General features: G+C 33.3%; 2 protein-coding genes across 2 annotated transcripts in view; one reads left to right on the forward strand and one right to left on the reverse strand.

Annotated features, from left to right (window-relative positions):
- fab1 (fab1 kinase) overlaps positions 1-8,016 on the reverse strand; it is a 41,345-nt gene extending 33,329 nt beyond the window's left edge. Inside the window, exons 1-7 of the mRNA XM_068762632.1 lie at positions 7,660-8,016; positions 5,503-5,671; positions 4,983-5,116; positions 4,317-4,477; positions 2,661-2,744; positions 1,707-1,849; positions 1,045-1,143 (exon numbers count right to left, since the gene is read on the reverse strand). Coding sequence (XP_068618733.1) covers positions 1,045-1,143; positions 1,707-1,849; positions 2,661-2,744; positions 4,317-4,477; positions 4,983-5,116; positions 5,503-5,671; positions 7,660-7,968 — 1,099 coding nt within the window. The 5' untranslated portion in view covers positions 7,969-8,016. The remainder of the gene's footprint in view (positions 1-1,044; positions 1,144-1,706; positions 1,850-2,660; positions 2,745-4,316; positions 4,478-4,982; positions 5,117-5,502; positions 5,672-7,659) is intronic.
- Positions 8,017-8,654: 638 nt separating this feature from the next.
- Positions 8,655-12,846, forward strand: EMC8-9 (ER membrane protein complex subunit 8/9). Its single transcript, XM_068762375.1, has 4 exons — positions 8,655-8,948; positions 9,413-9,562; positions 10,166-10,271; positions 10,820-12,846. Exons 1-4 carry the CDS (start codon positions 8,736-8,738, stop codon positions 10,993-10,995), a joined length of 645 nt encoding a protein of 214 aa, XP_068618476.1. The 5' UTR covers positions 8,655-8,735; the 3' UTR covers positions 10,996-12,846.
- Positions 12,847-13,172: the final 326 nt, after the last annotated feature.

Raw genomic sequence — 13,172 nt, forward strand, 5'->3', positions numbered from 1 at the left:
CTGTGAAACCCCATTTTCATTTCATGGACCACCAAATTTTTTTTCGCAGACATATACCCCTTGCAGGTTGTCATAGGCCCCTAGGGGTTGATATAGACCACTTTGGGAATCACTGGTTTAGACACTTGAATGTAATCTTGAAGCATTGATTCCCCTTAACCGTAACCATGATGTTGGTATACCTAGTGAGGAGTATACCCATGGCGCGTCCACCAGCTCGTGGCCACCACTCGAGAACCTTTCAGCCCCGACAGCCTTCGATTGCACGATACCCCCCCCCCCAACTACTGTCACTTCAGACGAGATATTCTTCTAGCTAAGTCCGTGACAGATATTTCAACAGAATAATTAGATATTCATAGATAGAGAATGCGTAAATTAAAATGGATCGTTCGATGTCGTTTCTGCTCGTAGACACCCAATGCAAGACGAGGACCTCGGCCAAAAGATATCTATGGGGAGATATACCTTAACCCTTAAATGCACGACTTTTATATATACTTAAAAAAAATTATCTTGCAGATAAGTACACTAAAATGCAGGGAAAAATAGAAAAAAAATTATAATGCTTTTTATACTTACTTTTAAAAAAAAACTTATGTCGCAGATATACAACACTATGCATTTATTCTTAAGTGTTGTACTCATTTTACGTTTAAGTGGTATGTTGCAGTTTTACATCATTATGCATTTAAGGGTTAATCTAGACGCTTGGTAGGCGGGTTGACGACCACACTATGGTATTATGGTACGCAGAGGTCGCTACTGCCCATGCTCTGGAAACTTGTTTATCAACAGTGGTAATCTTATATAATTAATGCACAGTGTGAAATATATACGATCGCAACGCTAGATTCTCACCGCAAAGAAGAACAAAAAAGAGAAGTGTGAAGGATGAGAAAGAGAGGGTGTATATATGTATACCCCCAAAAACGGGGACCTTAAAAAAAGTTCTGATCACTGTGCTACCACTGAAAAATAAATCGAGGCATGTTATTTAAAAGCGAATGTTAAATTTTATAATTAACAAAATGGTATATTCACCTGTTTTAGTTGCTTTTATAAGCCTGGCGGATTTGTCGTCGAGATTTAGGTCCAAACAGTAAGACGATACGCTTTCAACTAATCTGTTGCAATCTTCGCCTGAAAAAAAAATTTACAGAGGCTTTATAGGGGGCATATCATTTTTGGGAGCCTCTCTTACTACCTCTACCCCCCTATCCCCCTCTACCCCCCATTCCCCGCTACCCCTCCGCTGCGGGGATAACGAAAGGGTTATGCTGCCCTCCTACCGGCTAAAACCTCACGGTCTTCTTGTACGCCTTTTTTTAAAACTACGGGTATGTTTTCGCTTACTATTCTTACTTGCGCTAGATCACCCCAAACACCCACCGACGTCCACGTCTCCAACTGAGGGTGGGGAGCTCATATATCTTTCGAACTCCCCCTATCTAGAGTACATAGATCTCATCTTTCTTCCATCTTAACTCGTAACATATTCTTTCATTCCTTTTAATTATTAATATATTACTTTTAATTAAATGTTAATTAATTATGAACAAAGGTTAAATAAAAATCTGAAAAATTATTTATACTCGAAATGTAACGTCTCTGCCTGCACGTGGCAGGTGAATAAAAAAATTATGATGATAATGATAATGATTCGATTTTATCTATTATATTCTAAAAATGATAATTGTATTTACTGTCAGCGTCGTTGTTGTCCGGTTCGCGCTCATCCCTGGTCATGGGCCGGTAGAGGGCATAGTCCGCGAACTGGGGGGGCTCCGTGACACTTTCCATGTGTCCAGCTGCCAGCAGCGCCTGGCACACGCAGCTCGCCTGTGCCCTGAACAGATTTTAAAACATATAGAACCATCAAAAATATTTTTAATTAAATCTTATCGCAGTATGTAGACCAGTGATTCCCAAAGTGGTCTATATCGACCCCTAGAGATCTATGACAACCTGCAAGGGGTCTACGGCAGCGAAAAAAAATAGGGGGTCCATGAAATCAAAATGGGGCCACAGGACTCTGGACATCATTAGCCGAGGAAAAAAAATTGTAAATAAAGATACCTAGAATGTAGTAGTTAAAAATGGATGTACTGCAAATAGAATGAAAGAGAAAGGTTGAGAAAATTGTGGAATGAAAGAAGTAGAAAGGTAGATTATGTGATAAATGAAAGAGAAAGGTAGTAAAAAAAGAGCGTGAAAAAATCAATAAAAGCAAATAAGCGACCCTATCCTTCCTAAAGATAGGGGTACAAGAGACCCCTAATAGCGGGGGTCATTAAAGTAGTCCGTACTGCTGTTTTGTGCAAAATAAATATAGAAATATCGACGGCACTGTCCCATAATAAAATACCGTAAAACAAAATTCTGTGGTGGTAGCTTAACCCTTAATAGCCTAGAGTGTCAATTTTGATACCAATCTTTTAAACCGAATGTTCACATTACTATTAGTTTTTTATAGGTTGGCTGTACGTATTTGACTGTTATATAATATTCTTTCCAACGAAATTAAAATAAAATCTGTTTTTCCCTTCATCTAGACCCTCAAGCAAACACAGTAATATTAAAAAAATCACTTTCGTAAATCAGGCTACTAAGGGTTAACTTATATCAAGTATATTAGTAACTATTCAAGTAATGTAAACCTTGTCTTATTGTTGGTGTTGTCCATTATCCACTGCATGATATCGCAGCCCCTCCATACTCCACTATACCGGACTAAACGGAACCTTGAACAAAAGAACCCATGGTTACAACCAGCCAAATTGACACCTCAATAATTTACAAAATGTACATTGAATATTACTTCAATTAACAAAGAGTAATTAAAACTTTTACACCCATTTACAATCACCATGTATAAAGATCATCACTTTGAAATATTATTTATATTTTTTTTCTTTTAGAATGCGACAGTAATTTATGCCAGTACATATTTCGCATGGATAGATAATAAATAATAATTAATTTTAATATTATATATATGGGACACCTTTTCTGACCTTACAGTAACACAATTAAAACTACTAAAAAAAACATTTTATTTCACTGCACACTTAGATTACATTGGATTATTTTACATTTTAAAGTTTATTTTGAAGTTCCTTTTGTCATTTATTACTTTTATCAGCCTCTAAAGGGAATTTTTTTTGATAAATCAATACAATGATATATGACAGTCCTGTCAAAATACCACAGTAACTATATTATCATTACATTATTTATTATTTCTGAAGCCCAATGATGTCAGCTCCTAGAAGCTCACTGTAAGGCATGGACCTCACCAAAAGATATCTATATATACCATAATCGCCAAGCTTGGCAGGAGGGTTGGCGATTGCGGTGTGGTATCATGGTACGCAGAGGGCGCTACTGCTCATCCTCTCGGAACTTGTTTGAGAGCAGTGGCAATTCTATATAATTCATGCACAAAGTTTGAATTGTTTATAAGACTATCTTGTGAATCGAATGTGATAGATACATTAGTTGACAGCAAATGAGTACATTCACCGCTCTTAACCATTTACACCTATAAACTTTCACTTATGTAAAATGCGATCCAAATCAGTTTGATGTTTTTATTTATTATTGTATTATATTTATAATACACCTATCCCCCGATTTACACGGTAGATACGTTCCTGAGAAAAACGTGTAAATGGAAAATTAAAAATTTTCAAGTCAAAATCGTGTAAATCGAAAAACCTGCAGAAAATACATAATTTTACTATTTAACAGTTGTGATTTTTTTTTAATATTTTTAGGTGTACACAGAAATAAAAATAAAATGCATTGACAAGTTAAAATATTTAATATTTTACGGAAACACTGTTCTTTTATTTAATTACAATACATTAAACAGAAGAACAAAAAACAAAACCAAACGTGTTTTATTATCCTTTATCACTGTCAGAAATTACTTTTTTTCGGAATCGAAGGTTCGAATTCACTTTCAGCACTCGAAGTTATTTGTGCCGATTCAATGTTTGAAGCAGAAATATTTACATTATGAGAGATGGTAATAAAATCGGTTATTAAAACAAAAAAAAACTTATTTGGAAAACCGTGTAAAAGCGAAAACGTGTAAAACAAGTACCGTGTAAATCGGGGGATAGGTGTATATACCTTATTCATTATACGTATATATGTTATATAAACATGCTATATCATACCATGGTTGTCTCGTGTGATAAGACCGCCCATTGCACTCTTTTGTTTATATTTATAAAACTATTTATTTTTATCCTAGCGTGTACTAAAAGGATATTAAATTAAAAAAAAAATGTGGTACAAATTCTCACCTATGCTGCTGCGTTGGAAGGCTGTAGACGAGCTGACGGAACAGGTCGTGGGGTGACTCCTTCGGTGACACGCGCAGTTCCGACCTCTCGTCCAACTCCCGGGCGAAGACGAAGTTATCCCGACCCTTGGACGACTGCGCCCTATTGTCCGGGAACCTCACCTGGATTTATATATACAAAACACTTTTAGAGCCATATCACTTTTTTAACATCAGTTTATGCGGCGTTTACTCCCTATAATTAAGAATACCAATATGTTATCTGGAATATTGAACCCGGGTATATATATATATATATATATATATATATATATATATATATATATATATATATATATGTGTGTGTGTGTGTGAGATTCGCATTGTTTGCCGCATACGCATTTATCAGCGGGCTGGCGGGCGGTGCACTTTGTTGCACGACTACCACTGCATGTGCGGAGGTGGCTAAATATTGGTCCTTTTCTTACTTAGGATGGACTTCCGCAGGGTAATGCCTGATTCCATTAAATATTTAAGATTGCTTTGTATATCTACAACTGTAAGGTTTAAGAATAAATAAATAAAAAATAAAAATTAATTGTGTCACTTTATAATATTGTAGTAATTATAATATAGTAGTAATTATAATATAGTAGTAAGTATATAGTGTCTATAATATTCCACTAACCTGTAGATTCTCCTGGAGGGTACGAAGGTCAGGAGATATATCTCCTGCAGCGTCGTTCTCGCGGAGGTAGCTCAGCACCACATTGCAGCAGTACGTGCAGACACGGAGTCCACCAGCACACCCAAATATCTGACCTGACCACAAAACATATATACAGGACGATTCATTACAGCTGTATAGCTTTTACAACACCCGGCGATAAATATTGCACATCGACTTTTAGAAAGAGACAATCGGCTAACTATTTTTTATTCTAATTTATCTAAAAATATTCCTGGGTCTAAGGTATCATGCTGTCTCATCGAGTATATGTATCTTCATCAGTAAAAAATAGTAAAATTAGAATTAAAGGAGTAACAAAAGAGTTTTTTGCCTTCGCAATAAAATAAACAATCATAATCTGCCAGTATATGGACAAATAATACTATATCTAAACATATATTTCAATGTAAATAATATAAATGTCTTAAAGGCGTATAGTAAAACTTATTTCAAAGAATAAATAAAACTATAAAGTAACCTGGAACTCGTTGGCTGCAACAACGTGAACAGAAGATCTGTCCACAAACACGGCAATGATGACGACGACGTAAGGTACCGAAGCGTGCAGCGCACTCGTAACATTCACGCGAGATATCGTCTGGCATCCAATAACGAGCTAGTTCAGTGTCAGCATATCTGGTACCACCCTGGAGTTAAATAAGTCTTTAATTATTTTACTGCATTTAAAACTGTGCAGAACACAAGGATAGTTACACAATGGAAAGGACAAATAACAGGCGAAACGGATCTTGGAAGGCCACATAAACGGTGGGGAAATGACATAGTCCAAAACTCCACAGAAGTATTTGATGGACAGGTGTAAGAATATTGAAATGTGGAATCAGTAAGAGAAGGCATTTAACCTGACCAAGATCATATTACATAACTTAATTAAAAACACTAATATCACAAATATGATACTATAACGATATCAACAGGCCACTTAGATTACTGCACTAGTTACATACGTATATATCGATAAGGAATCTTCTTATATGGCAACAATGTGCTATCCATACAGATTCCAACATTCAAGGCATGGGAATGCAAGGCACTAACTACTGAGGGATTTTTAAGAAAGACACCTTATATTCACACTTCAAAGTGGACAGTTAGATTAGTTAACATATAAGTTTCATTTGTAATTTATTCTTACAATAAATAATTATAAGTGTTTTTTTCATCCGGCTGACACAATTGCAATTCATGCTACAAAACTAACAGTATATGTAAATATACCTTTCTCTATCACACACATCTTCCGTCACCCTCACGCAAATGTCACTTGTGATTGGTTATAAAGTAACAATTGTGATTGGTATAAAAAAGTCGGTTCTAGGACTGTAGACCCATCATTGCATGATGGATCCATGAATTGCTGAAAAGTTACATATTTAAAATTTAATTTAAGCCATTGAGATTTTTCACATTACCAACATTTTTCAGGTTCTTAGATTAAGTGATGATAGGCTGGGTACATCATACCTTTTTAAAAAAAAAGGTGGGCATCACTGTTAACAAAATGGAGAGATCCAATCAGGTAAAGGAAATTGGCTGACCTTACATTGAGAGGCATGATTTTCAGAAAAAAGTCAAAGGGATTCATGCGGGAGAAGGTTTAAAAACAAAGAGGTGTCCATATCAAAGAAGAAAATTATTATCAACTATATACTATGATATATATTGAATAGTAAATTTTCAATATCTGAAACTAAATGATTACATTAATTAATTCATTCATAGAGTGGACTTTTTATGCAGTGGACATTATGGCCCCCGTGAGGGCACCTTCACTTGGGTTATAATTAAACAGGTAATCTGGATGTAGTATATATTAACATAATAACAATTATTATTGAAAATATTTCAGCCATTATGTGTACATTTTTGAGGAGTGTATATTAACATATTAGAGGTACCGGAAAGTAATGTAGCTTTCTTAGTTAAATTCACATAACTACATTAACAAGTTTTAACAATTATTTATAAGTTTTCATTTCTAATCAACAAAATATTCACTTTTGTTTTTAACAAAGTTTTGCCATCTAGTATACATATTTTCAATGCCAGAGCAGTAAAAATATATGTTTTTCAGTAAAATATGTCAACAGAAATGACATTTTTCTGGTCCCTCTAAAAATAACAATTAGTGTTCAAAATATTTCAGCCATTACATGTCCACTATTGGGACACAATTCCCTCATTGCAAATAGTAATAATATGCTCCACAATGTTGACTATAAACCACTTCCAAATGGTCATCATGATGGTCTAAGGGATGACCAGAATCAGCAGAAGAAATTATGATGATGATATAGGTCTAGTGGGAATTGGTAAATACCAAAGATAATTAGATTATGAAGTGACATTATTAATGTAATGTTATTTATTAATTGCTTGTAATGTTCACAGACAAAAACATTTTTTTTAAATAAAATTGTAATTCTGAACTTCATTAAATGTAAAGTGTAAAATATTTTAGCATTTCCCTTTACTCTAATTATACAAAAAATTTAGGTACAAATTAGTGTTAAATTATTGGTTTAAAATAAAAAAAAATATTTTAATCATGCACTCAATTTTAAAAGAATCATTTTTTAAGATCATACATCTTTACAGTGAAATTTCCACGTACCCCAGGACCCAGTGCAACCAGACTGCTAATCCTTTTCAGTACGTTAGGCAAACTCCTCGCTTCAAATTCGACCGCATAGCTACCAGCTTCTGTTTTCGTATCCTCATAATTCTGTTTGTTTGCGTCGTCCAGTTTAACGACAGATTGTTTCCTATCGCTAACGCTTTTTTCAGAATCCTCTGTAGTCTCATTAGGTGAAAATAGGGGTAATTTCCATAGTTTATTAAAAAACGTAGTAACACCGCTTTGATTTGATTCAGATTCAAAACGAGGAAATTCAGTTAGTTGAGATATATCGTATTTATCCATGGTAAAAAATGTAAAAAGATTTAATAGTAGGATTAAATATAATTTAACAACATTCCTCCTACTTTGTTTTCCTACATCAGTCGTTTGATGGTGTCAATGCCATTGTCAAATCTAACAGCTGACATGATGACTACATTATTACCATTCGCAATTAATCTTTTAATTTAGGTTTGAATTTAAATTTCTAAATCTGAAAGTATTTAATAGCGAAAAAATAACAAATCTGTAGATAGCTGCCATAGTTGTTTATTAATAATAAGTAAAATAAAGAGACGCCTTAAACTATGGCACAGGGCTGTCACTTTATTCAGGATATTGGATTTGCCAAATATTAGGTCTTTAAGTAGTTTAGGCAGCTCAATGGAAGAACTAGTCTCAGTTAGGATAGGAAAGAATCGATAAGAATGCCAAATGCATGTTGAATAGTATTTAATATGCGTTTAGCATTTCAAATTTAAGCAATGATCCCTTCCGATTAGCCTTTTTACTAATATTTATTTAAAATCAAGTTATCGTCTAGATTCTGGTGAAGTTCCTAAACTTAAAACAAAAAATAAGGTAAACAACTCCTTTGCGGTGCTTTTATTGCCATAAAAATGTAAACTTTTTTATATATATTCCATTGGTCATCTGTAGACATTATTGCTGTAACGCAATGTCATTTATCACTTATAGTGAATTGAAGCTGTCAAATTAATCTTGTAAGATTATTTGTAATATATATTTTCTACATTAAAAATTGAAGATAATATTTTAATTTAATTAAAATGGGTGAGGTTTCCTTTGAAACGACCGCATATGCGAAAATTATCCTGCACGCCGTTAAATATCCTCACTGTGCTGTAAATGGTATACTGCTAGCGGATGGATCGAAAATAAGAGACGGTGTTAAAAATCAAGATTTAGAAATTGTGGACGCGGTGCCACTGTTCCATCACAGCCATTACCTTTCGCCAATGGCCGAAGTCGCATTGACACAGGTTAGTTGATTTTTCAAGTGATATGAAAATTGATGGTCTCTTATTATCGTGTGACTATTGCATCCGAACTTAAATTGTAACTATTTTCAAGTGCCTCTATTTCTTCTTTTTATTTCTAAGTGGCCCTAAAAAAGGGGGCTTTTATCATTGTTTAAAGAAAATTCAGGGTGGAATGGACGTGTTTCCTATCCGGCGTTGAACCTCTTACCACAATATTTTACCATTGAAGGTTAGAATGTAGTCTAGAGACATCAACATATTCCTCACTGCCTTAGTAGTTTAAGTGGGCATAACCTCATAAGTATTAAGGTTTTCTTCCAAAAGCCCTTAATTTGTCCTGCAGAAAATATGTGCTTGTGAAAGCACATATTTTCTGCAAAAACAAAAAAAATGTTTTATTGTTTATGGCAGTATAATAATAAATAAACTATTTTCATTTATTAATTTGTGTGTGTAATGCTCAGATAGACACAGTAGCACAAGCAGATAACCGAGTAATAGCAGGCTATTATGCAGCCTGTGAAAACTTCAAAGATAACACAGTTGAAAAATGCCCGGGACAGAAGATAGCTGAAAAGATTGCAGAACTGTTCCCTTCTGCTGTATTTGTTGTGGTGAGTTCCTTCAGAATTGTCTTTATAACTTTAATAGGATAAACCAAAGACAAATTTTTAAATTCCATAATGTCTCTATTATTTTGTGTTAAATGTTTTATTAGCTTAGGCTGGCCCAGTAGTCAAGAATGCCAACAGACATTTTGTTGTTATTTTAAAAAAGCCTGCATTTCAAAGAAAATAGTAAATTGTTAATAATTACTAGTGCAATTCTGTAATCAAAGAGTAACATGAATTGGCTTACGATAAGTTAATTTTTTATTTATTCTTTCAAATCAATTTCAAACCCTTCAAAGTAATTTCTGTCTGATAGAATATGCCTTTGTCAACTCTTTTTCCAGTCCTCGTAACAGTTTGAATAGTCAATTGTGTCAAAATGATGTCGGACAGTCCTACCAACCTTGGAAAAAAAATACCTGACTTCCTAATGCCTGGGAATTTGAAATAATACTTTAACCTTACTTTATGATAACTGTAGTATATAATGTAGGAAATATATTCTGTGGTATATTATTTATATGGTTTAATGTTCTCTATATACATATATCTTCTTACTAGGGTATGTAATTATAACATTATTTTTTTCCCGGATCAATATTGAAGCTGGACAATAAAAAAGTGATGCTTCATCTTGAGACACCTGCTATGAAAATACACAGGTACAGTGAAGGGAAGTGGAAACTGAAAGATACAAATAAAGTGGTTTTCCGTAAGTACATGTCTAAATACATTAATATTATTTAACTTGATCCAATCCACTATAAGCATATTTTGAAGTTGGACACCACATTATCAGCGGCGGAACCTTTAGTGCAGGGTATGGAATGCACACGGGCGTCGCCATCTGTGTCTGTGAGACAGTTAAGAGCATTGTCTTGGAATCTATTGCGATTCGCTGCTTAGTTTCATAACAGAGGTGTGCTACAGGTTTAAAAACAATGATGTTATTCTGCGGTCATAAGAATAAAGGCAGTAATACCATACTGTAAGCTATATCTATTTATAAAATAGCTTGTTGGAATATGAAAAAACTTTCTTGCTACGACGGCAAAGTTAATAGTTATAGACACAATGGGGTGTCAGGTCTAGGGGGCGCCAGGGTTTCATTGCACACGGACGCTACATCCAATTTTCTTTTAACAGATTGAATGCTTATATTTAAAAATAAGCCAGACTCTTAATAGATATCTATTTACACATAGAAAATTTGTACAAAAGATAGGCTTTGTAACAAATAAAAAATCTTTTCTTTTTCAGAATCTCCGTATGTGTTGGAGACTGTCTCATATCTTTACCATAATAATGTACAAAAGGATCTGGTCGACTTTGACAACTACCTAGATGACCTATCACAGGACTGGACCAATCTAGGCATTGAAAAAGTTATAGCTAGCATCAATGCGTCTAACATTAATGTCCAAAAATATGATTAAGCCTTTTTATAATGAAAATAGTAAAATTAAATGATTCCATTAATTGTACAAATATATGTGAAAGTGATTAATTGTAATTTGGATAGGAAAGGAGGATTATTAGTACAGTACCCGGCATTTAATATTGCACATCAACCTTTGGAAAGAGACAATCGGCTAAATTTTTCTGTAAGTGGTAGCTTTAGTTTGTGGTAAAATAAAATAAAGAAATCATGTTCACATTATGTTTACGTATTTAATTATTAAGGAAAATTACAACTGTACATAATAAACATCATTATACCTATTGTTAAAATGAGACATTGTAATAAAACTTGACCTCTTTGAGAGCACAGATGATGAAATGGAAATAACTGAAAAGTAGAATTATTATTATTTTTTATTTTTCTGGTGTATTTTTTACAAAGAATAAAAATAATTATCAAAAGAAACAAATGATATGTGTTGTAACAGCTCCTAATAGATACCGGACTGTTTGTATTTCGTGTGAAAGAGATAGCGCTATTTGAAGCCAAAATTGCTGTCTCTTTCCAAAGGTTTGATGTGCAATATTTATCACTGGGTGTATATACTTTTTTGTCAAAGGAGAAACTTCAGGATATTCAAGATACCATGCCTCTGGGTGGGAATAGTGTTATGTGGGATTTCTACCCAATTAAACAACCTCTGTGGTCTTTATATGTATATGAGTGTGAAGGACTCTGGTACCAAAGTTAAAGATCACCCACAGTCCTTTGTTCCATGCTATTTTAGATAACCCATCACCGAGTATGCGTTGTTCACATTACCTATGAAACCCTCGTGATGCTATCACAGTGGTTAGGGACCACATCCATCATCAAATTCACCTAAAAGTTACTTAATACTGTGTTAGGATACTTCTATAATTTATTTGATAATAGAAAGTAAACACTTCAATGTAATGGAAAAATCAGAACCAATAAATTCTACAAATTTGCTCTAAACCACTCGACTAATTTATTTTTCTATATTGAGAACCATAGTTGTCCAATTGACATATGCGCTTACTTGAACCATTATGGCGAGATATTGAAATTCTACAGAACAGTGTTGTGTGCTTGGACTAAAGTCTATCTGGTGAAAAGGTAGTATGTAGCAACAGAAGAGGCTCCACTGGGAGTTTTCAAGCTTGGCTACTATCAAAGAATCTTAAACCAGGCGCTTTTTGCATTCTGCCGGTAAAATTGTGTTTTTATTCATACATCAACTACATTTTAAAAAAAATTCTATTGTATTGCTACAATTCTCCACTACAAAAATATTGTTTTTGATGATAAAATTTATATGATGATTAATTTTATTTATGTTCTAAATTTGTAGTTATGAAAATGTTACAAGTTATAAATTATTGATTACCTTTGTACCCTCAAACCTTTTTTTGTATGGTAACATTTTGTATACAATTGACTTAGCGTAAAAGGCACAAGTTATTCACGAAATGAAATTTATATCTGGACCTATATAACAGAATAGCAAAGTAAAATAAATTATTAATTTATTAAATATTGGAACTTTTACATGACTTATTGACTGCCAAAAATTTTAACATATTTTTGACATCACTGCGCAGAAAGAAACTACAAAATATAGCGTTACAACAAAAGTTTACCAATACTGGTTTATGTATATACACATTGTCAGATATATCCTAAATGAAAACAAAATAATCTATTGACATTAAAATATTTCCTTATTGAATTATATACCTTTTTATTTTTATATACTTTAATGTGTTTAAAATTAAATAAATGGTGGTTCAATAACGTTTACGGAATTTTATTAATAAATCTGAGTCCATTTATAAGAAACAAATAAGAGATTTTTTGCAGTTTAATTTTTTTATGATATATATACAAGCATATATTAAAAAAGCAGTAATCCTTAAAATTTATCGCTGTTTATATTTATACGATAATTGAAAAAGTAAAAAGTGCATTTCTTTGTTTATGGATTCAAATTTTTGAAAAAAAGGATTATTATTAAGGTTGTGATTTTCTAGAAGAAAATATCTTTACACAAATATCATATATGAAGTTGTGCGATTTTGATATACAATAACTGTGCTAGCACAAGAAAAGGTTTGATTGTATGTTGTGTGTATATATGTAGTAGATACAATAAAGTATTTACAATTTTATGTTACTAGGAACGAAGGA

Source organism: Battus philenor, unplaced genomic scaffold, assembly GCF_028537555.1.
Source record: "Battus philenor isolate CCGP_79_NKW_IND1 unplaced genomic scaffold, ilBatPhil1.0.hap1 SCAF_16, whole genome shotgun sequence".
Taxonomy (NCBI): domain Eukaryota; kingdom Metazoa; phylum Arthropoda; class Insecta; order Lepidoptera; family Papilionidae; genus Battus; species Battus philenor.